This window comes from Podarcis raffonei, chromosome 10 (genome assembly GCF_027172205.1).
Source record: "Podarcis raffonei isolate rPodRaf1 chromosome 10, rPodRaf1.pri, whole genome shotgun sequence".
NCBI lineage: Eukaryota > Metazoa > Chordata > Lepidosauria > Squamata > Lacertidae > Podarcis > Podarcis raffonei.
Window position 1 is genome coordinate 43,923,598 of NC_070611.1, and position 23,209 is coordinate 43,946,806.

The 23,209-nt window shown below is 44.8% G+C and overlaps 1 protein-coding gene and 1 long non-coding RNA gene across 3 annotated transcripts in view; one reads left to right on the forward strand and one right to left on the reverse strand.

The window, feature by feature from the left end:
- LOC128422193 (uncharacterized) overlaps nt 1-23,209 on the reverse strand; it is a 56,837-nt gene that overhangs the window by 3,558 nt on the left and 30,070 nt on the right. Inside the window, exon 2 of the long non-coding RNA XR_008332447.1 lies at nt 15,822-15,922. This is a non-coding gene — a long non-coding RNA (uncharacterized LOC128422193). The remainder of the gene's footprint in view (nt 1-15,821; nt 15,923-23,209) is intronic.
- The window catches only part of EMP1 (epithelial membrane protein 1), a 30,268-nt gene that overhangs the window by 3,288 nt on the left and 3,771 nt on the right, over nt 1-23,209 (forward strand). The window contains exon 2 of one of the 2 annotated variants that reach the window (XM_053405896.1): nt 16,824-16,942. In XM_053405896.1, coding sequence (XP_053261871.1) covers nt 16,865-16,942 — 78 coding nt within the window. In that variant the 5' untranslated portion in view covers nt 16,824-16,864. Of the gene's footprint in view, nt 1-16,820; nt 16,943-23,209 lie in introns of both variants that reach the window. The other variant, XM_053405895.1, reaches the window with a different exon arrangement.

The window sequence follows — 23,209 nt, forward strand, 5'->3', positions numbered from 1 at the left end:
AGCACAGGAAGGCAAGGGTTTTGTTGTCGTTGTCTCTTTCCAGCATCTGGTATTCATTTTGCAGAGATACTGCATCTGAACATGGAGGTTCCACTTATTGCTCGTGACCAATAGCCATTGATATGAAATGCCAACTATCATTATTAGTCAACCAGATCCCACAAGCAATTATCATAAGACATCAGTCCTGTTAGTTGCCCTCAGCTAACAGGCAATCTAAACCTTCCTCGTTAGCTTATGTGCTTGTTAAGGAACCTACTGCCAAAGGCAAGTGGCAGCTCTGGAAAAGGCCTTCTCTGTGGTGGCCCCTCACTGCTGGAATGCACTCCCCAGGGTTGCTTGTCTGGCATCTAGGATGATAAGTTACAGGCACTACTAGATCAAGAACTTAAAAGAAAAATTGCCCAGGCTTTCCCCCTGGCTGGTAAATAAATAAATAAAGGGGGGGAATATGATCCTAACTATTTTATAGTTTCTCTTTTTACTTTATTTCAATATTAATGCTGCTTTATTTTAATATTGAAGGCTGGTATTTGTTTTAGTGACATTTTAATTGATTCTCTGAAACATTTAAATGTAAACATTGAATATAATTTTTAGACAAATAAACCTTTTTTTATAGGTTCTCTGTACTCGTTCCACACAGTTTATTTCTAAAAAGAAATCCATAATTTATGTTTCTGTTCCTGGCATTTCAAAAGTAGGATGGGATAAAATCTTATCACCAGCCTTGGAGTGCCAGGGTATGGCCTGAAGGCATGTGAGGCCACCACTTCACTGAAGCTAAGCAGGTTTAGGTCTGGTCAGTGCCTGGATGGGTGACCACTTGGCAACCCCCATATATGTCACCTTGGGCTGCATGATGCCAGAGGGGTAGGATAAAGAGGAAGAAGAAATACAAGAGCACCAAGTGTAGATCTGGGTTCGTGTTTGGCTCTTTAACTTGACTGCAATTTTATGAAGTGGGGCAGAAGCTATGCCTTTGAAAGAAATGAAAGGCTTCTGTCTTGGTGTCTTGAGAGGAGATTCAACGAGTACAAAACTTGGTGCAACTGATTCGGAGCAAGGCACAGCAGAAATATGACTTCCTCAAACTGTACTATGGATAAGGAGAAGGTACTTGAGCTCCACATCTGAGCACTCCACCAACACCCAGAAAGCTCAAGCCATTAGCATTGTACGCCCTTGACTCTTCCTGGAAACAAGTGAATGCAGGATCACAACCCTTCTGTAAGAGACACAGCCTTCCAAAGCCTACTTGAAATGATCTGTATAATGTCTGTCTGGAATACGTCCTTGAGCTCTGAAAATGCCTCGTTTCCCTGATGGAAGACAGAGCGTGCTCTCTGAGAATGTGTGGAACTAGCCTGCTAGGTAACATTTACATTGGTTGCCTTGCCCACTTTTGTCTCTCTCCTTGCCCACCACTGCCATGCAGCTCTCAGGTGTTTCAGGTAGGACTGTTACAACTTTAGCACTCAATTGCAGCCAACAGACTAAGCTACAGTGTGTGCTTGGTTCTGGGGGTAGGTGTGGTGCCCACGAAAGTTTTCCCAGATTGCAAATCTGCCCATGTCTCATGTGACATCAAGACATATACCTCTGAATCCGTGTGTGTGTGTGTGTGTGTGTGTGTGTGTGTGTGTGTGCAAATGTCTGTAGCCCAGGTCATCCTATTACCTTCAAGAAAATGGCAAAAGCATCTTTAACTTTGGTTTAGTTTTCCTAGTTGGCAGTGAGGGAAGGAGAGAGATTTCCAGCAAATCAAAATAGCTTCAGCCATGGCCACACCCTTTGTTGTGAGGGGGAAGAATCACCATCGGATAAGGGCTGTTTGGGAGGGGCATTTTTTAGTTGACTAAAAACATTTGCATCAGGATGGATCTGTATTTTTATGCAAACTGACCAGCCTAACATATGGATCTCCAAATTGTGTAATGAAATCTGTGGCTAAAAAAAAAATGTACTAAGGTATGCGAAAGGAAAATGTAATTTAGGGTAAGAGGCTTAGGAATGTGTACATTGCAATACAAATGTGTATTTAAATGGGGTTTACAATGCTCTAAAACAGGTGTTTCAAACATTTCAAAATATGCGTTTAAATATGAAACGGATACATTTTCGTATGTGGTATTTCAAAAGAAGAAATTCATGGGTTAATGTGGTCACAGAGCAGAATGAACACATGTGATACAGCAAAAGACTGATCTGTCTGCCCCTAAGCTTGCATGGGCTTTTCTTTTAAATCAAAAACGGGAGAATGTGGACTCATAGTTCCAGCCGGACACACCCTATTCCCCCCCCCCCTTCAAGACCTCTTTATTACTCTTGGGAGTCCTCTGTGGTGAGCACATGGGCTGGCTGGACTGACACACCCCGTGATAAAAGAGAGCAGAGTGCAGGCACATTTTTTCCATCTTACAGAGTCAGGTCAGAGTCTGAGAAGTGCTAAAAGGGAAAATGCTGGCATCCAATGTCCATGGGTGTGATGTGTCAGGGCTGTGGTCTTTCTAAGGAGAAGGGGCAGGAACCTATAGGAAGGGAGCAGCGAGGGGAAAGGAGACCAAAGAGCAAAGAATTGGAGGACCCTAGCCAGGAACACAGAGTGTCCCAGGAGTGGAAGAAGCTTAACTGGCTACTTTTGCAGTTACAGTACATCCGCTCTGAAACTAGTTATATCTGTTGCAGGCACATACTGTATTGAGGGTTACTTTGTGTGCATTAGCTACCTCTCTGGGCATTCTCTGGCAACCTCTTAAATCACCTCTTGCAATCGCATTCCCACCCGTCCCATCTTTACAATATATCTTTTCAATCAAAATGGGGATTTTAAAACTTGAGTTGGAAATGGAACCAGAAGGTGGCAATCCTTCTGGAGCGTTAGGATAATAGGAAACGGACTTATACAGAGTCAGACCATTGGTCCTACTAGCGCAATATTGTCTGCACCAGTGTTTCCCAAACTTGGGTCTCCAGCTGTTTTTGGACTACAGCTCCCATCATCCCTGACCACTGGTCTTGCTAGCTAGGGATGATGGGAGCTGTAGTCCAAAAACAGCCAGTGAACCCAAGTTTGGGAAACACTGGTTTACATGGACTTGCAGAAGCTTTTCCTGGATCTTGGTCAAGAAACATTTTGTAAGCAAGGACTGCCTGAAACCCCGGAGAGCTGCTGCCAGTCTGTGTAGATAATTCAGAGCTAGAGGAACCAGTGGTCTGACTCAGTATAAGGCAGCTTTCTATGGTTTCCAGCCCTACCTGGAGATGCCAGGAACCTGAGACCTTTTGCCTTGAAATCACGTGCCCTGAGCCTGGCTTTCAAAATGACATAGCTGTGATCTTCTGCCTGTGTTGCTGAACCAAACACCCCAGGGGAAAGTCAAGCTAGGGCATCTCTCTACGGACAAGTCAAGCTAGGGCATTTCTCATGCCACTGTTGAGATTTGCAAACAGCAGCCAGAGGATTTCCAACTTTGCAACTGGCATTTTCAGCTGTGCCTTTGACAGCTGCTGGATGTTCAGCAGTTATCAGGTTTTCATGGCATGAGGAGAAATGTTGTCACCTGCTAATTACTGCATATCAAGGCACTCTTAAAGCAGGCTTGGTTGCAGGCAGCATCAATAAATTCAATGCAGGATATTATTATTATTATTATTATTATTATTATTATTATTATTATTATTATTATCAGCTTTATTTTTATTTCAGGCTGTTGACTGTGTTGGGCATAAATATTGGTATACATTTAAAAATAGACAGACTAGTAACTGTTTTTGAGGACTAGTAGCTTTGCAAGGCTATCTGAAAGGGTCTGGTTTAGAAATTGGCAACCCTAAGCAGAAGCCAGGTGGCAGTTTTGATGAATCAGGAGAAGAGTTTATTGCAGTCTTTGGAAATCTGCTCATATGTTATGACTTTTTTTTCATGAATCTTTTCCTGGTCTGCCTGAGAAAAATGAATCAAATCTGTTATGAAAACATACATGTTTTTGTTGCTCTGCCCCGGTCAAGTCAGAGGTGGAGTGTGTGCCTGTAGTTGCATGCTTCAATCAGGCCAGTAGCCAAAAACCACATACCGTATTTTTCGCTCTATAAGACACACCAGACCATAAGACGCACCTAGTTTTTGGGGGAGGAAAACAAGAAAAAAAAAATTATGAATCTCAGAAGCGCAGAATGCGCAGAATGCGCAGAATCACTGCGCAGCGAAAGCAGCAATCCCTCTTGTTGTTCTGGCTTCTGGGATAGCTGCACATCCTGCATTCACTCCATAAGACACACTCACACTTCTCCTTACTTTTTAGGAGGGAAAAAGTAAGTCTTATAGAGCAAAAAATATGGTAATCTGTTTCCCATGAGCCTTCCTAGAACTACCAGAGATTGACTGCACTTCTCAATTATGACTTGAACCCGCCATGTTTTTTCGTTCTTACGATTCTAATTCATGCCACCAGGGATAGCTCAGTCAGCAGAGCATGAGACTCTTAATCTCATGGTTGTGGGTTCGAGCCCCACGTTGGGCGAAAGATTCCTGCATTGTAGCAGGTTAGACTAGATGACCCTTGTGGTCCCTTCCAACACTACCATTCAAGGAATCGATCTCTGCCCCATTTATGATTCTACAGTTCTATGATTTACATAACAGCTTTCATTTTAAAGAAATTCCTGGGCAGTTTGCAGAACAATGAAAAAATCAATATATAATGCAATTACAATTTTAAAAGCCGCTGTCAATTAAGTAGCATTGCTATCAATTATAGAAGCCAGAAATGCCACGGACTGGTTTTTAACAGTGGGGGAAAGCTCAGGCAAAGAGATATGTTTTGATTTGTTGGCTGAAGCAACCCATGGTCAGTGCCCACCTGATCTAGAGACAGACAATCTGCAACTTTTTTCCTCCTTTCCCTTTCTTTTTTTCTTGCCAGAACCCCAAATCAATGAGATCCAACCAGATCAGTCAAACCTATAAAGGGTTTTGTTCTCTGGGTTGGAGGTGCTTCAACCTGCCTTTCTCATGAAGGCATGTGTGGATAAGTCACCAAAGGAGCGTAGGCCTCTCATGCTTCCTTGCAAAGTGTGGGCTCGAGCACAGCATCTATGAGGTGCAGCCCTATCCTGAACATTTGGCCTAGGCCAGTCTGTAGGGGCCCATTGCCCTTCAGCACCCGGTCCCTGTTGCAACGCAAACACATTTCACAGTTTCTCTGTCAATGCACTGTGAAAAGTTTCAAGAGCTCTTGAAGCTTTCTAAGCATGCAATTGACTATTAAAAAAAACCACACACAAAAAAACCCCCAACCTGCAACACAGAGCCTTTGTTAATGCCTTGTGAGTGGCACATAAACGCAACTGGCACATAAAGGTGTTGGTGTGGGGGAGACACTTCATGCTTTTAAAGTGGGTTGTCTAGGCTGGGGAAAGAACTCTGGGTGGCATCCATTCATTGCTGCTCCTCCAGCCCTGCCTGATCTGTGCTTCTGTTGCCCTTCCCTCTTTGCAGGGCGGGTGCTAGGAGGGAGGGAGGGAGGGAGGGAGAGGGAGAGAGAGAGAGAGAGAGAGAGAGAGAGAGAGATACAGTATCTTCCGCCAGCGGTTGCTCTTGGCTGCCTTCCAAGCCTCAGGCAGCTGCCTCTGCCCCTCCCTGCTGCCAAGAAAGCTTTGGAGTTTCTGCCGAGAGCCTCTCACACGGCTTAGTACTCTAGGGCTGCCACCCCCAGCAAAAGCGACTTCCCAGCCCTTGCCTCCGCAGCGGAGATTCAGCCACTCTCCAAATGAATCACAGCCCCCGAGCTGGGAAAGCGAGAGACGTAGCTCATGTTTTCCACTCCTCCCCCTGCCACATGCGAGAGCAAAGCTCTTCTTCCAGTCTGCTGTTCAGAGACGGCATGGCCCAGTCCTGTTAGGCAGGGCTTGCTCAATGGGGATTTCCACTCCTCCCCTTGGGAGGTTGTTGCCTTGCTTTATGGGGCTTCCCTTCGAGGAAACCTCTCCCCAGAACCAGCTGACACATGTTCGGTTTGGCTAAGTCCCTCCACCCGTTTGCCCTGTGTGTTTGCATACTCCGGGGCAGCTAGCACCCACCCCACCCCCAAAGCTATTGCATGTTGTGTACACAGAGGGCCTATTCAGAAATCAAAAAGCCCTTAAGGGTGTACAAACAGACTCCCTCCCAGGGGATCTTCTTGTTGAAAGACTCAACTGGCCAGGTCAGCTTGAAGGGTCATAGAATCATAGAATCATAGAATCATAGAATCATAGAGTTGGAAGAGACCACAAGGGCCATCGAGTCCAACCCCCTGCCAAGCAGGAAACACCATCAGAGCACTCCTGACATATGGTTGTCAAGCCTCTGCTTAAAGACCTCCAAAGAAGGAGACTCCACCACACTCCTTGGCAGCAAATTCCACTGTCGAACAGCTCTTACTGTCAGGAAGTTCTTCCTAATGTTTAGGTGGAATCTTCTTTCCTGCAGTTTGGATCCATTGCTCCGTGTCCGCTTCTCTGGAGCAGCAGAAAACAACCTTTCTCCCTCCTCTATGTGACATCCTTTTATATATTTGAACATGGCTATCATATCACCCCTTAACCTCCTCTTCTCCAGGCTAAACATGCCCAGCTCCCTTAGCCGTTCCTCATAAGGCATCGTTTCCAGGCCTTTGACCATTTTGGTTGCCCTCCTCTGGACACGTTCCAGTTTGTCAGTGTCCTTCTTGAACTGTGGTGCCCAGAACTGGACACAGTACTCCAGGTGAGGTCTGACCAGAGCAGAATACAGTGGCACTATTACTTCCCTTGATCTAGATGCTATACTCCTATTGATGCAGCCCAGAATTGCATTGGCTTTTTTAGCTGCCGCGTCACACTGTTGGCTCATGTCAAGTTTGTGGTCAACCAAGACTCCTAGATCCTTTTCACATGTACTGCTCTCAAGTCAGGTGTCACCCATCTTGTATTTGTGCCTCTCATTTTTTTTGCCCAAGTGCAATACTTTACATTTCTCTCTGTTAAAATTCATCTTGTTTGTTTTAGCCCAGTTCTCTAATCTGTCAAGGTCGTTTTGAAGTGTGATCCTGTCCTCTGGGGTGTTAGCCACCCCTCCCAGTTTGGTGTCATCTGCAAATTTGATCAGGATGCCCTTGAGTCCATCATCCAAGTCGTTGATAAAGATGTTGAATAAGACCGGGCCCAAGACAGAACCCTGTGGCACCCCACTAGTCACTCTTCTCCAGGATGAAGAGGAACCATTGATGAGCACCCTTTGGGTTCGGTCAGTCAGCCAGTTACAAATCCACTGAGTGGTAGCATAGTCAAGACCGCATTTTACCAGCTTCTTTACGAGAATATCATGGGGCACCTTGTCAAATGCCTTGCTGAAATCAAGGTAGGTCAAGTGTAATGGGGCTGGAACTATTTGATTTATGTACCCAGTAGCAGCAGCAGCAGCAACAGCAGCAGCACAAACATGGATTTATTTATTTTTTAAAAAATGCATTTTAAAATGGGGTGCAGTCTCATCATGGCTCCAAGCAGCAGCTTTACAAAGATCTCAGCAACAGCCTAGTCAAACAGAGCTGTGATCATGCAGTGTAGTTCCTTTCCCACTTTCTGCCAGCACTATTTTCAGATTAGCAGTGGGTTACATGGGCTGCTAAGATCCCAGCCCAGGGAACCCTCAAACTCCACAGCATTCTGAATAGAGATGAGCAATGTTGGCTTCCCTCCGTTTCTCAGTTTTCCAACCTTAGGTTCAATTCTTCACATTTCCACATCCGTTTGCAAATGACAATCACTGCGCCCCAACAAATGAGTCAGTGGATGATGAGATCCTCATTCTGATTGAGGGTAACAATAACACTCATTTCCTTCCTGCTTGATGGCTCTGACTATTCAGGGTTTCCCAGACTTGGGTCTCTAGCTGTTTTTTGGACTACAACTCCCATCATCCCTGACCACTGGTCCTGGTAGCAAAGGATGATGGGAGTTGAGGCCCCAAAACAGCTGGAGACCCACATTTGGGAAGCCTTGGACTATGCTTTCCTGCCACACAAAGTTGCATTCTAGCAGGATGCAGACTTATAGGTCCAGCTAGCTGATTTGCCCACCATTCCCATGCTGACTGACAGTCATGGGAGTTGTGGTCCAAAGTATCTAGAGCACACCAGGTTGGAGAAGGCTGGTCTTCTGTGAGCAGAAGTGGCTCTTGGGTACCTGAGGCAAATAGACATCTTTCCCATCATCTTTGAACTGGAGATGCCAGGGCTTGAACTTGGGACATTCTGCACTAGCTCAGTTGGTTACATCATGGTGCTGATAATGCCAAGGTTGCTGGTTCGATCCTTGTATGGGACACCTGCATATTCCTGCATTGTAGCGGGTTGGACTAGATGATCCTCAGGGTCCCTTCCAACTCTACAAATCTATGGTTCTATGCATGCAAAGCAGGTATTCTTCTTCTGGGTTACAACCCTCCCTCTTTATTTCTCACACCAGCAATGGTAACGTGCTTTCGCCTGGAACAAAGCAGCAAAAGCAGGTCAGAATCCCTCTGCTTGTGCGCTGAGTTACTGAAGCCCCTGCTCACAATGCCCTTTCCCCAAGACATGAGGAGAAAATGACAGAAGTGACACTCACCTCTTTCCTTCCTCCTGTTAGCAGATGGTTGGCGGTGTGAGCTTAAATGACCCAAGAACCCTTGATGCAATTGTGCTGATTGCGAGATGAATGAGATGCTTTATTGAGGGAGGCACTCGGTACTTGGCATGTCACAAATCTCACCATGTATTGTCCTCTCGCTTTTGATTCATCACTTTAATTTCAAAATGTCCCAGCGCTTGATTTAAGCCACTATTACCTCTATTACTCACCCTGTGAATCGGAGCTAACTTTCAAACTAGTGCATCTTCCAAATTTTGGGTGGGGTGGGATGAAGCCCATTGCCAGAGGAGGAAAGCTACTCCCAAACCCTTCTTCTGGGATGTGGACCTCTCTTGCCCCTATTCTCCTTCTAGGTTGCACATTACAGACACCTAGAGGCCTTGAGCTAAGTCAAGCCCCCAACCAGACCTCCTCTCTCCCTCCCCCTTCTCTTTTCTCTGTGCCCCTCCACAAGCATCCACTCAATGGATGGGCTCCCCCTCCTAGTCTCTGGAAGCCTCCCAACTGTCCCTGTTTCATGGAAAGGATTTGATCACACTCTAGAAATGTAGGTTTGCATTGTTAAAGCGGATTCAAGCACTCCGTCACAACAGACAGGAAAGTGATGATGGAAAAACGCACTGAAAAATGTGGGAAGGAGGAAATGAGTAACGGAGAGGCATATATAAGCACTCTGCAAGCAAATCAGGATGAACGATCCTTGTCATAATGGCCACACAAACAAATCAGAACAAATGTTTGAATAAAGACTAAATGTAACCACTGTGCAAACAAATGAGGATGAAAGGTCATCTCTTCCAGCCAAGCTTTTTCTCTTCTATCTCTTTCTGTCACTCCTTTTCTTCCATTTTTCTTCTGCCCACCCCTTCCCCCTCTCCTCTCTCCTGCTTCTTTCTCTCTTTCTGTGTGTATTATGGGAGGGGTGGGTGTCCTGTTGCCTGAGATGGAGGAAGGAGACTGCATGGCTGGTTACTATACAGGTGAGATGTGGGAAGTGGCGAGTGAGAAACCACTTTGCAGCACAGGAGCCCTGCCAGGTTTGGGAGAACCGTGCCTCCACATCCACCCTCTGCCCACAGATCCTTGAGCATGCTGCCTGCCCTCACAATGCAACAAATTCTTCCATACTCCACCATTTGCATTGGTTGTAAAGGCAGCAGGCTAACAGGGGAAACCTTCTGTTTGGGCAACATCTTTGCTTCCCTACTAGGGACTCTGACAAAGGGATTTGAAAACTTGCTTTGCACCACCGTGGCTTTGTCCTCTCACACCCTTTGTATCATCACAAGCTGGGGGGAAAGGTCTGAACCACCTGGTGAGCTGATTGTCATTCACTTCAGTTGGGACGACCCGGTATAATAAATTTGAGAATCCTGTTCTAAGAGGAATTCAGCACAACCCAAGCAACTTCCACCCTGAAGGCTCCATGTCCAAGAACATTCATAGCTCTGCAAGACTTCCCCTGGCCTTTCCCTACCCCACTCAAAGTTCCTTGCATATTTCATCACACACCGTCAAAAGCCTTTTCACCGCTTTGAACCATTGCATCAACTGCACTCTCACTCTCCCTTGTGCCTGTCCCTGGGTAGTTGATGATCCAACCAGTAAACAATTGAAGAAGGTCCCTCCACCCTCCCATGTCGTTTCCCTTCACCACAGCACTATTGATGTGGCAGCTGCGGCGGCAGCAACTGCATCCTGTATGAGGGGGAAAAGCACGTGCAGAAAATCCCAGGCTCAGTCCCTTGCATCTCTAGTTAAAAGGCAGAGATGGGGAACCCATAGCCCTACAGATCTTGTTGGACTACAGTCTCCATCAGCCCCAGCCAGCATGGTCAATGGTCAGGAAAGATGGGAGTTGCAGTCCACCTACATCTGGGGAGTTGCAGGTGTTGGAAGTTGTGGGAATGCAACTCAGCTTGCATTAAGAGTGATCAGATTTGCATGGAGAGATGGTAGATAAAGAGAAGTACCTCCAAACTTCCTAGACTGTCTTTCTAACCCAACTTGTACTTACATTTCCTATATTTCTCTACTGCTATTCTTGAAGTTGCTTGATGGTGGGAGTTGTAGTCCACGCACACCTGGAGAGTCACAGGCTCCACATTTCTAAATGAGGAGGTTTTAAGTACATAAAAACATCCCTGTTGGATCAGGCCAGTGGACCATCTAGCCCAGCATCCTGTTCTTACAGTGGCCAACCAGATGCTTATAGGAAGATCCTGCAAACAGGACCTGAGTCCAAGAGCACTCTCCTCCAGCCATTTCCAGCAACTGGTATTCAATGTCATTCTGCCTCTGACAATAGAGGTAGAAGATAGGAAAGAGTCCTGAATGAGACCTCAGAGAGCTGCTGCCTGTCAGAGTGGGCAGCACTGGGTCAGATCAACAAAAAGTCCGCCTTGGTATAAGGCAGCTTTGTACCTTTCCCATGAGTGAGGTTTAAGGACATGAGTTTGGTCAACCACCGTACGAATCTGCATTCCTCTCCGGCAGCCCTTCATCTGATAGAGGATCTAAATGCAAGCGTTCTCCTCTGACCCTTGACTGCAATCTTCTAGCCTGACATCCTGCATAACATGAATGAGTTCATTGTCCCAAGCGATATTGTGACGGGGGGGCCTCACCTTTTCTGCATTCCAGGCCGGAGCTACAGACGCTGATCTTCTCGCTTGACAGAAGAGCAGGAGTCAGGGTGACTTCTTGTTTGCTCAGAGGCATGCAAAGTGTTTGTTTCTTGCAGCAGGGTGAGGCCACAATAAAATATCGCAGGCATGTGCGGTGCGTTGTGTGCATATTTCCTCCCACCTCACTGCAGGTGCAGTTGATCTTTAGCAAGCATTTACTAGATTGAAATCTGGTCCTGACATTTCCAGGGCTTCTCCCACGCCCCCTTCACACCATCCCAACACAAATGAAATGCCCAAACTCTGTCTTTCAGTTAGCACTGTCCTGCTTACGTGTGTGTCATGCCACTTTAAAAAGTGATGGCTTCTCCCAAAGAATCCTGGGAACTGTAGTTTGTTAAAGGTGCTGAGAGTTCTTAGAAGGCAGCAGACAGAGGCAGCCTTCAACTCAGAGAAAACTCATTACACTCTCTCTGATTCATCCTCTATCAGGATTACCTGAGCATGGTAAAGCAGCAATCAGTCAAGACATCAAAACCCTTGAATTTCCAGGCAAAAACAGAAAAGAAGCACTTTGGTGTGGTAAGCTGTTTATTAGGAAACAACCAACTATAAGCAAACAAACACAAATTGGGTGTGGGTGTGTGAATAATTTAAATGTAGGTGTCGAAGAACAGCAGATCCATCCATTAAGCAAATCAGGAAATTTCTTGCCAAGAAGAAACCACTTTCGCATGTGGACTATCGCTATACTTTCTAGATAAGAAGTGATGCTGGATATCCAGCAAACAGCAGCAAACCATGAAATTGCCTGAGACGAGGGGTGCTCATGGAATCTTATGGGGGCTTAATACTGTAAATGGATCATTCAGATATTGCAAAAGAGTTGTTGGCAATAAGTGGCTTTTTTAAACTTTTCTGATTTCTCGTGCGAAAGGTAAATCTGGGTTAAATGAGGAGGAAATGCTGATGACAACAATGTTGCATGGATGCTTCCAAAAGCACACATGCATGTGGCACATTGATCCCATTGAAAAACACCCCTCTGGAAGCACCCAAGGACTCTGTGTGCGATCAGAGGGACGCTCTTAGCTATGGCTGACTGATTGACAATACAAGGATGCCCCTGTAGTGAGATTTTATGGGGAGAAAGATTCTCTCACCGTCACCACAAGTCCACTTCTTATTGCAAAGCCTTGCAGGGAATGCAGAGGTTTTTGTCTGGAAGGCTTCCTTGCAGAGAGAATAAAAGTGAAGTGGAAAGCTAAAGGCAAAGTGGAAGCAAGGATGAGGCCCTAGAGGGGTAAGAGGCAGCAGGAAAGGGCGAGGCTTGTGCACACCAGGAAATGTTTCATCTTGGACAGCTTTAAGAAGGACTTTGACAAATGCATGGAAGATCAGGCTACCAGTGGCTGCTAATCCTGGTGGCTCTGTGCTCCTGGGTCAGAACCAGTATCTTTTAATACAAATTGCTGGGAATCACAAGAAGGAGAGCGCTGCCATGCTCCTGTCTTGCTCGAAGGCTTCCCAAGGCTTCTCGTAGGAATCTGGCTGTCCACTGTGAGGCGCAGAATGCTGGATTAGCTGTGCCTTTGGTCAGATTCAGCGGGACCTTCCTTGTGATCACGGAAGAAATGCTCTGAGACAGAATCGAAAGAAGAAATGCCTCCCTGCCCGGACCTGTGTGCAACTAATTTGGTTAATTCTGAGCATTTGTGCTGGCTATTTGTTGATCCTGGTGCGGGATAAGTGGTAAGGAGCTAGTAAAGTTTGACAGGCCTGGTAAAAATGGAGGGAAACAGTACCATTTTGTTCCAAGAAAGACCCAATAATTTTAAAAAGCTGCTGTCTCTCTCGCACACAAGACTGCAATTAGATGGAGAGGAGGGAGAGGGGGAGGTAGAATAAATGAGTAACACATGTGACTCTGCAGAGCCCTGTGGTTAAGACGTCCGTGGAATGCATCATTACAGGGAAGCTGTGCTATTATATTGTCTCCACTCCCCCCTTTCTAATCTCCCACTGCATTTCTTCCTGATAACTGGCTGCTGGACCATGCCCCTGGATGAATCCAATAAACCCTGAGAACTCTGCACTGACGTAGGCTGCAGTCTTATACACACTTACCAAGGAATGAGTCCCATTGGAATCATGGGACTGCTTCCTTCAGACTAGAAATGCATCAGATTGCACTGCTGGCAGACAACCTTGCTTGGATCTCACCAATGAGTTAGACCAGGAGGTGGGCAGATCAGCATCTACTGTCAGATCACCGAGTGATTTGCAGAAGGAAGCTGCCTTTATAGCAAGCAAGGCTATGGGTCCATCTACTTCAATTTTGTTTGCAGACTCACTAACAGGTTGTGAAGGGACTTGGTGTGGGAGCATCACCATTGTCCTAATGGTGGCACTTGGACAATGTACCCTGAGGTGTTGAGAAATCTTAACATCTGGAGTGGGCAAGCAGGTTCCAGTGAAATAGAAGATACTGATAGCCTTTTCTTAGACTGAGCGTGTCTGTCTGGGGCTTCTGTTGGGAATCCGGTTGGCCACTGTGTTAACAGAATGGTCAGCTAAATAGACCTCTGGGCTGATTCAGCTGGGCTATTCCTATGATCTTAGGACACTAATGCATTGCATGCAGAAATTGCTCCTGATAGGAGGTGGCTTGAGCTCCAGTGGCAGTGATCCCACAAAGGGTACCCAAGGGCCCTGGACATAATAGGAATTAATATGGCAACCCTCTGCCTGTTGATGTGATGTCCTACATCAGTGTTGCCACTTTCAGTGATGCAGGTGAAAAGCTATTCAGAAACCAGTATGACCTACTTCTTTGGGGTGAGGTGGAGGGAATATTTAGGGCTAAAGAATTAGCTCAGGTATAAGAGGCACAAGGAGAACCAAATTAGGCGTCCTTTAGTAAAAAGGAATTCTGAGAAGGGCTATCAATGGTTTCTCATGAAAAGCTCAGCAGCTGCTTCTATTTCTCAGCAACGATGAGTGACTAAGAAGACATTAAAGGTTTTTTCCCCCAAACAAAAATAGTCGGCCCCACTGAGAAATCCCTCGGTTAATCAGAGCTTGTTACAGAGACAGGAAAGAATGGGAAAATGAACCAACTTAATTGCAAATAAATGGTGGCTTTCTTCAGAAATGTACTGAGGCAAGGTCACTGTATTAGAAAGGATTGGGTGGGTCCCATGTTTCAAAGCATGACTTGTTCTTCTGCAGGAACCACTACAGTAATCTCATTGATCCCTCCCTCCCAACAACAAGCCTTCCTAAATGCCATGGTGTGTGAACTGCATCTAGCACACAACTGAGGGCGATGCCAGCCACAACCCTGGCAACTTAGGGCCAGCTTATGCAAGCAACAGAATCAAGTGGCTATCCTTCTCCTGGACTGTACCAAATCACCGTGCAAGAGGGAGAATTGGACTTGGTGTCCAAAAACGCAGTTACGGTACTCTATAAACAGGCACTTGGTTATACAATTCAAGAAAAGCTAGCAGTCAAAAATGGAAGTTGTTACTAGGTGAAAGCACGAGACTTGTCAATGAATCAGCTGTTTCATTAGGAAGAAAAACCCTAATCCAACACATCCCTCCCCCCGCATCTCTCAGTGTCAGATCATGGCAATGTTCATGTTTCCTATGACTCACTGCTGCTGCCATTATCAGAGTCCATTTTACTGAAATCCCCCAGGAAAGTGGCACAGCATGACTGTGCTCTTGCAAAGTTCCTGCTATATTCAATGATGCTTTGCACAGGAGAAATTCCATGCCCTTGCTGCATGTCACTGCAGTCTCTGACTGACATATATCATTTTACTCACAGCATAGCTACAGAATAGCAAACTCTTAATATTTCCATTTTACAGACAGAGGACTGAGATACCAGAAGATTGTATGGTCTTAGGTTTTTCAAGAAACTGTTTAGCAGGCCCACTATCAGACAAATCCAGTCCCTTGTTATACCGCAATCTACTGAATCCCACATCACCTCCTGGTATTTGGAGGCATTCAGCAGCCCAGCTCAACCTCCCCCTGAAGTCTCAGGTTTGCCATTTGGATGCTTGTCTGGATTTGGTCCTGGATGTCCAGATTCAGCAGTGGCGAGGAGACTTTTGCAGAGATATGGCCAGACTATTGACCAGAGCATGTGATAGGGAGCATGTGATTCCCATAATGATTCTGAGGGTGAGCTATGACCAATAAAGCAATCCATAAGTCTTAGGATTGAGTTACTTGAAATGCAATTTTCTTCCATATAAGCCTGATCAGGTTTTAAGATTTTCAGAAGAGGTATGTTCTGGAGCAGTTCAAGAGAGGGCCTTCTTGGTTACTGCTCCCAGGTTCTGTGACGCCATGCCAAGGGAGGCCCATATCATTCCTTCTCTGATGACCTTCTGTCAGCAGGCAAAAATGTTTTTATTCATATGGGCCTTTGAACTCATAGGTTTTTATGGCCATTGTAAATATGTTGCAATTGAACTTGGTTTTTTTATCAGTTTTGCTTTAACTGATGTGCTTTACCTACCTTTTATGAATGTTTTTCATTTGTTATCATGTATTTTGAAGTGCATCTTGTTTCTGTGAGCTGTTTGGAGCACCATTTGTTGGGAAAGGCAAGACACAAATCTGAAACAAACAAATTAACAAATAAACAACACATAGCCAAATGGTAGAACAAACTGGATGAGACATGGGAGGCCCATAACTGGATGTCCTGATGTAATACAAGGATAGGCCACTCCCTTGAATTAATTGGTTGCAGAAGGGAAAACATGCAGGCACAACATGGTTGCCTGTATATTTTCCTTTCCATGGCTGATAGCAAGTAGCGATGTTGGGTGATGATGAGATTGTGTTAGGGCCAGGATAACCCCTGATCCAAACTGCCCCTTCTCTTGTATGCATTTAGAATAAGAAAATTATGTTGGGAGATCCAATCTTGGCATCTCCACGTCACATCTACACATGTGATGTGCTTAAGGATGTTTTGAGGGATGTGACAAGCAAAATTCTCTTCTTGACTCTGGCATTTACCCTTTTGCTTGGAGCACAAAGCTGAGATATGAAGTTCCAGGAGATCATGGTGGAGCAGGATCTTGTGGTGTGAATAAAATGGGGGGAGAACACCATGTAGCTACTCTGAGCACATTAGAAGGAGGGTGGGGTAACATGTAATTTCAAAAGTGTATCTTTTCTTTTTAAAATTCTCATACCTATAAACTTTCTTTGAAGCTGTAAACGCATTCAATCTAATTTTCTACACATCCCTCGTTTCTCCACAAACCGGCTTTTAATTTCCTGAAAAACGAGTTGCAGTACTTACAGTGCCTCAAAAGCATTTCAGGGTAATTAAAAAGAGGATTTGCTCGCATTTGCAGAACCAAGGTGTTGATTTTGTCACTGCCATGGGTTTAAGACAAGTGCCTTTCATTTATTGAAGATACACAGTGATTTTTTAAAAAACAATGTTCTTTTGATTCAGCACCGGGTTTCATATGCTGCTGTCTGTCTGTTTTCTCCCCAGTAGACTTCTCTGCATTGGAGAGACCCTTGCTGTGAGGAGCCAAGATGTTGGTACTACTGGCTGGTATTTTTGTGGTCCACATTGCCACAGTCATCATGCTCTTTGTCTCCACCATTGCCAATGTAAGTAGCAAGCAAGACTTCCCTAATGGCCATTCCTTGGGCAACACGGACAGGGCCTTTTGATCTCCTCCAGTTTGACACAGAATAAGGGAATAAAAGCATCAAAGGCTCTCACGCTGAAGGTGCTGGCCATTCTTTGGAGGCAAACTCCAGAGGATAGGTCTGGAATCTATGGGGCAGAAGCAGATTTCAGCTAAACGTTAGGAGAATCTTCCTAACAGCAAATGCTGTTTGACAACAGACCCACAGCAGGTGGGGTAGACAAGGCCCTTTTTTCACTGAGTTGTTGCATCCTGTATTGCAGATCATACATGGAACTGGACTAAAAGGTTGCAGGTTTGATCCCCGCTAGGAGCAGCTCCACATTGCTGCACTGCAGGGGGTTGGACTAGAACTAGGTGATTCTTAGAGTCCGTTCCAACTCAAAGATTCTATGCTTCTATCTCCTTGGTCCCATCTAAGTCAACAATCTATGATAAGGGCTAATTCGGTGAGGCTAACAATAGGCTTTTGTGCTGATATAGCTCCAGAAGACAAATCACCTCCAGAAAAAATGTCAGAAAATTTCCTTGAATTTTATATGGCTTAAGGTGCCTCTATTTGCATAACTGGCCCTTGAAACCTATTGCAACAAGTCACACCCTGAGAAATGGAGGGACATTATCTATTTGTCAACTGAAACAAACCAGCAATTCAAGGCTGCCTAAAGGCATGAAATGGTGATGTTTTCACACTCCTGTCCTGAAGTGAGAAACACCCGGGCACACCCCACTCAAAAACCAGTTGAGTGAGTGGAATTAACACATAATCGCTTTGAGGTGTTTTACCATCCCACCTGCCAGACAGTCTGCTATATAATTATACAGTATTTCCATGCTTGTCTGTTTCTGGAATTAGAAAATATTCTCATGAAGTGATTGGGCAAAGCCGAGTACAAGAGGAAGTTAGAGGGTATTATTCAATGCTGTGATTTGTAATAGAAATCTAGACTGATCCCCACTTGCCCAAACCAGAATGCTATAACCCACTCTCAACAAAATTGCAGGGTCTCTCTGATTTTTCAACTGCATATCGAGAGAGGCAGCATAAAAGGAAACAGTTTATGTTTTTTTAAAAATAATAATAATAATTAAAAATTAAAACAAATTAATAAAACATAAAACAAGTGGAAATAACAAAAATAAATACATTTATCTATTAAAATTTAATCCACCTTAGATAGATAGTTATATATGCTGCAATATGTGTCAACATGATTGCTATCATATGAATGTGGGTGCAGACAAACCCAGATGCATTTTGTGGGTGTCCAAAAACACTTCAATTCTCAGGCCCTGAATGTTGATTTGATTTGACACTGAGCAGATTTTGGACATTCCCCTATAGCATTTACTCAGTGGCTTTCCTCACATGCAATGCTAGATCAAACTGGCTTACCGTGAAAGTGGGCTGTTGCACAGTAAATGAAGCAAGGCTTAGCTCTTCCCTTGCTCCTGGAGCTGCCACACTACTAAGAGTTAAGCTATGGTTTGCATTACTTGTGAACCTGAGCTCGTGGTTAGTTAGTTTCACTCCCAAGCAAACCACAAGCTGTAACCAATATTTGTTCTCTGCTTAGAATGATTGTTTCATTATGGTACTGCTCCCTAGTGGACACAAGTAGATATGGGGAACATGGATACCTCTTGGCACAGCATGCTCTCTTCAGGCATTAAGCTTATGGTTATGGAGAACACACAAGTCCCCCTTTCCCCTGGCATTGACCTTTACAGAGGAAGCAAGAGACGGAACCTTTGCATGTATAGACTTCCATAAGATTCGTAAGCCCAGTTGCTCAAGGATCTAGAACATGGGTAGACAAACTAAGGCCCGGGGCCCGGATCTGGCCCAATTGCCTTCTAAATCCGGCCCGCAGACGGTCCAGGAATCAGTGTGCTTTCACAGGAGTAGAATGTGTCCTTTTATTTAAAATGCATCTCTGGGTTATTTGTGGGGCATAGGAATTCGTTAATTCACCCCCCAAAATATATATATATAGTCCGGCCCCCCACAAGGTCTGAGGGACAATGGACCAGCCCCCTGCTGAAAAAGTTTGCTGACCCCTGATCTAGACTGTGAGGAGCCTGCGGATGTGGAAGCTCCCTCCTTCCTCCCAAACATTTAAGCTGCATGTGCTGATGTTAAGGGGAGAACCTGCATCATAAGGCTGTGCTCACATACAGTGCAGATTCCAGAATAAGGAGTATAGCAGCTGAAGAGGGCTACTCTCATCTTCATCAAACTCTCAAAGCAGAACAGCTAAATCCACCTCAAATGTTATTACAGAACATCCCCTTTCAAAAAACAAAAGGCATGCTATTTAACTGATTGGGCTGAAGCATTTTAGACGCTTCAGTTCATTATTTATCAGTCCTGCCTACATCTAAGACATACACAAAATAATAGATGATTAATAGAATATCAGGAATATATGTTTGGCTTGTTGCACTAAATCCTGTTGATCTGTGTGATGATTAAAATGAATAGCTAGGGAATGGTTTATGCCAACATGTGTGCTCCTGCTAGCTGTATCCAGCAACTGATGCTTTCAGATCAAAGACGATGTTGTGCCATGAATGAGAATTGTCTGCAAATCCAGTAGAACAGATTGTAAAATATATTTGCAAGTCTATTACCTGCATACATGCAGCTATCCGATACTTTAAAGATGCTAACAGTCAAAGGTTTGGTTGACTCAGATTTCCTTAGACACTCTGAAGTGTGAGCTTTAATAAGCAAATGCAACATGAAAGGCCGAGCTTTTCAGGAAAGCAAGCAGTCGTGCCTCTTTGCAAAAACCCACAATGACACATGGAGAATGGAGAGTTTCAAGTGCCGCATCGTAGACAGGACTACAAAGCATCTTGTTCAAAGCTGTGCCATACCTCCTGCCCCAAAGGGAGGTCCTTCAGTCTACCCATCCTCCCCAGGTCAACCTAAATTTGCCACAGGCTGAAGTGGCATTAAATGCGGATAATTTGTCTCTTTTTTTCAAATTTGGCATTAAGTGGGCCATTTTCCATTTCTCAGGGATGGAGGCTGATATTAGCAGAACTCTTGGGCGGGTGACATCCAGACCCAGTGATTTGTTCATCTGTCCATAAGGTCTAGACCAGCCTTTCCCAACCTGGTGCCCTCCAGATGTTTGGGCCTACAACTTCAATCAGCCCTTCAATTGAAGCATTTGGGGGGCACCAGGTGACATCAATAGAGAAAGGGAGAGGGGTAGCCAAGGCTGCCCTTGGCTTCAAGCTGCTGGGGACAAGCTGATTTATTGTGTTTCTAGTCAAGAAATTATTACTTGCACAGCTAAAGTTGGAACTGCTTAGATATTCCTATACACTCTCTGATGTTCTTTCTAACTTATCACCGCCATTGCTTTACCAGCTAATGTTTAAGGCTGCTTAAGCAGTTCCTCTGGAGAAACCTGGAAAGAAGAGTGTCTGCGTTGGGCTTTAATAAAACAACTGCATCCTCTTCCCTTCAGTTGCTGAACTAACACACTCTCACCTTCCTTGCCTTTTTAGCTGCCACATAAGCACTTTGGCTTTTAGGAGGTACACCCCAAAGGCACATTTGTGGTTAAGCAGACGGACTCCTAAGCAATTTGCTTTTTGCAAATTCCAATGCAATCAGTATCTTCTGAACCGAATGTATGGACAGAAACATAGATATTCATTGGCTTTCACGCTACCCAAGTTGTTCCTCTTGGCTCAGTCCCGTTCCCCAATCAAAATATGTTTTAAAATGCATGTTTGAAGGGGAAAGACATTTAAATGGGATTTGTTTGTGCAGATTTCCTTTTTTAAAAAAACCCAAAAAGATTAATGCAGAAACTAGACAGAACAGACTTATGGGGGGGATGCATAAGAAAGTGAAACAGACCAAGAACAAACTGATTCTCTCATGTCTATCTGAGTGGCAGCATCTTCAACATGTGTGTGGTGGTAGATGCTTAGGACAAACCAGCATGGGCTGGAAGTCAAGGTTTTGCCTGCAACTGCATACCCTCCAACATTTCTCCAATGAAAATAGGGACATCCTATGCCATAAAGATAATTTTACTATTTATACCCCACACATCTTACTGGGTTGCCCCAGCCACTCTGGCCAACTTCCAACATATATAAAAACATAATAAAACATTAAATGTTTAAAAAACCTTCCCTATACAGGATTGCCCTCAGATGGCTCAGGGTTCGGATAACTCCATACCCTCCAACATTTCTCCAATGAAAATAGGGACATCCTAAGGAAAAGCAGGATGTTTTGGGATGAAATCAGAAACTGGGACGGCTTCTCTAAATCAGGGATGTCCCTGGAAAATAGGGAAACTTGGAGGATCCACCACTGCCACCATCCCTGCTGGGTATGTGAACGGGCCCTTACAGTCGAAGACCAAGACCTACGTTTTACCAGTTTTAGTACAAAAACACTTCATCAACTTGCTGCACAAATCAAAAGAAGTGAGCCCATAAAATGAATGGACAAACTAAGCCCTATATACAGTGTGATGTCCACCCCACACCATTGGTCAATAAATAGCAGATGTGCATCATCAAACAGGTTTTCCTTGGGGGTGAAATTCCCAGTAGCATTTCTATTGCCATTGCAGACAATTGTGATTACTTCAATCAAGTTACGAAAAGGTTGATAGTGTATTGTTGGAAAATTAGCTCCAAAGTATAGTAATCTCCACTGTGGTCGGTCTATGTCACACACTTTAGATACCTATTTGAAAATGACCCAAAGCAGCTTGTGGACTATGAGGCAACTCATGATCTTAATTAGACAAATGTCAGTAGCAAATAGAATGATAAGCACAATCTTCACAAAATAAGCAATAAAGGGCTATAAATCCTGCCCTCTAATTTCCTTTGCAATTAAGCAATCCTTGGGCATGCAGGAAGTATATGTCATTTTAGGAATTTTGGTGAAGGATTTGAAAAGCTTATCTGAGATCAGAAAAACAGAAATTTATATGGGGCCCTTCCATGTCTCCAGGGTGACTCAGTTGAACACGGTCTAGAGAAGACTGGTGGTTTAAATGACTTACACCCAGTCCTGAATTAGTAAGCCTGCTAACTACAAAGTAAACCCCACTGGATTTGCTGGGGCTGATTTCAGAGTAGCTGGTACCACTGACTTGTCATGAGAATGCAAAGGCCCTTCTGCATTCTGCTCTTGGCTGCTCAAGCTAATCTAGAGCTGCTCCTTTGCTTTAGTTTATGATGACCCCTGCTGGAAAGTCCTGTCTGAGAACAGGCGGCCATTTATTTATTTTGAAAAAACAAGCCATTGGGAAACATTGAACAACAACAGGAAAGGCCTCCTGAAGCCAAAGAGATCAGGAAACCGCAGTGAGTTTTCTCAGCACTCTGTTGTTCCAGAGTTTGGCACAATTCCTGTCTCAGCGGAGATCTGAGGGAACAGACGTCTGTGGTCTGTGTACTGCCCAGAGAGAGGCTTGGGAAGATTATAGTCACTCCCAGAAAATGATTACCTTTTCAGAAGCAGCTTCTTGCCCTTTCAGCAGGGCACTGAACTTGGGAAGAATGCCGGGATACCCTTATATACATCATGGGTAACCAGCTATGAGGACTGTTTAAGGGCCTTGTCAGAAGTGTGATCCAATGGGAGCCCACATCCATTGAACCATGCAGCGCATGTAGAGTGATTCCAAGAGTTAGATGCCCATTTCCAGAAATGATCTGAGACATTGGTGCATCACAGCACCACCATTATCACCACAATATAAATATATGGTAAAATAAATAAATGAAGAAATAGGTCCCTAAATGCAGAGGCGGAGCTAGCTGCTCTGGCGTCCAGAGCGGCACACATGCTGTGCACCTTGGGGCGGGGCTAGCTGCCCTTGGGGGCAAGGCGAGCATCCCAGGGGGTGTGTGGCGATGTCACCCCCCCCCCAGGGAGGACACCCAGGGCGGGTTGTACCCACCACAACCCCCTTACAATGCCCAATGCCAATGCCCAAATGTATGTTTGGCTTCCAAGTAGATCTGGGTCTGAAAAAGCTGAAGACTGCCATTCAAAGATAAACAGAACAAAAGGATCGATTTTCAGCTTGGTAGTTGTAAGAGTTCCCCAACAGCCACCACGGACAAAAGCAACTCATAAGGAGCACTTAAGCAACAGCCTCTGAAAAAGGTCATCCACCTTTTCAAAATCACACACATCCGCCAACAGATTACGGAATGGCACGTCTCA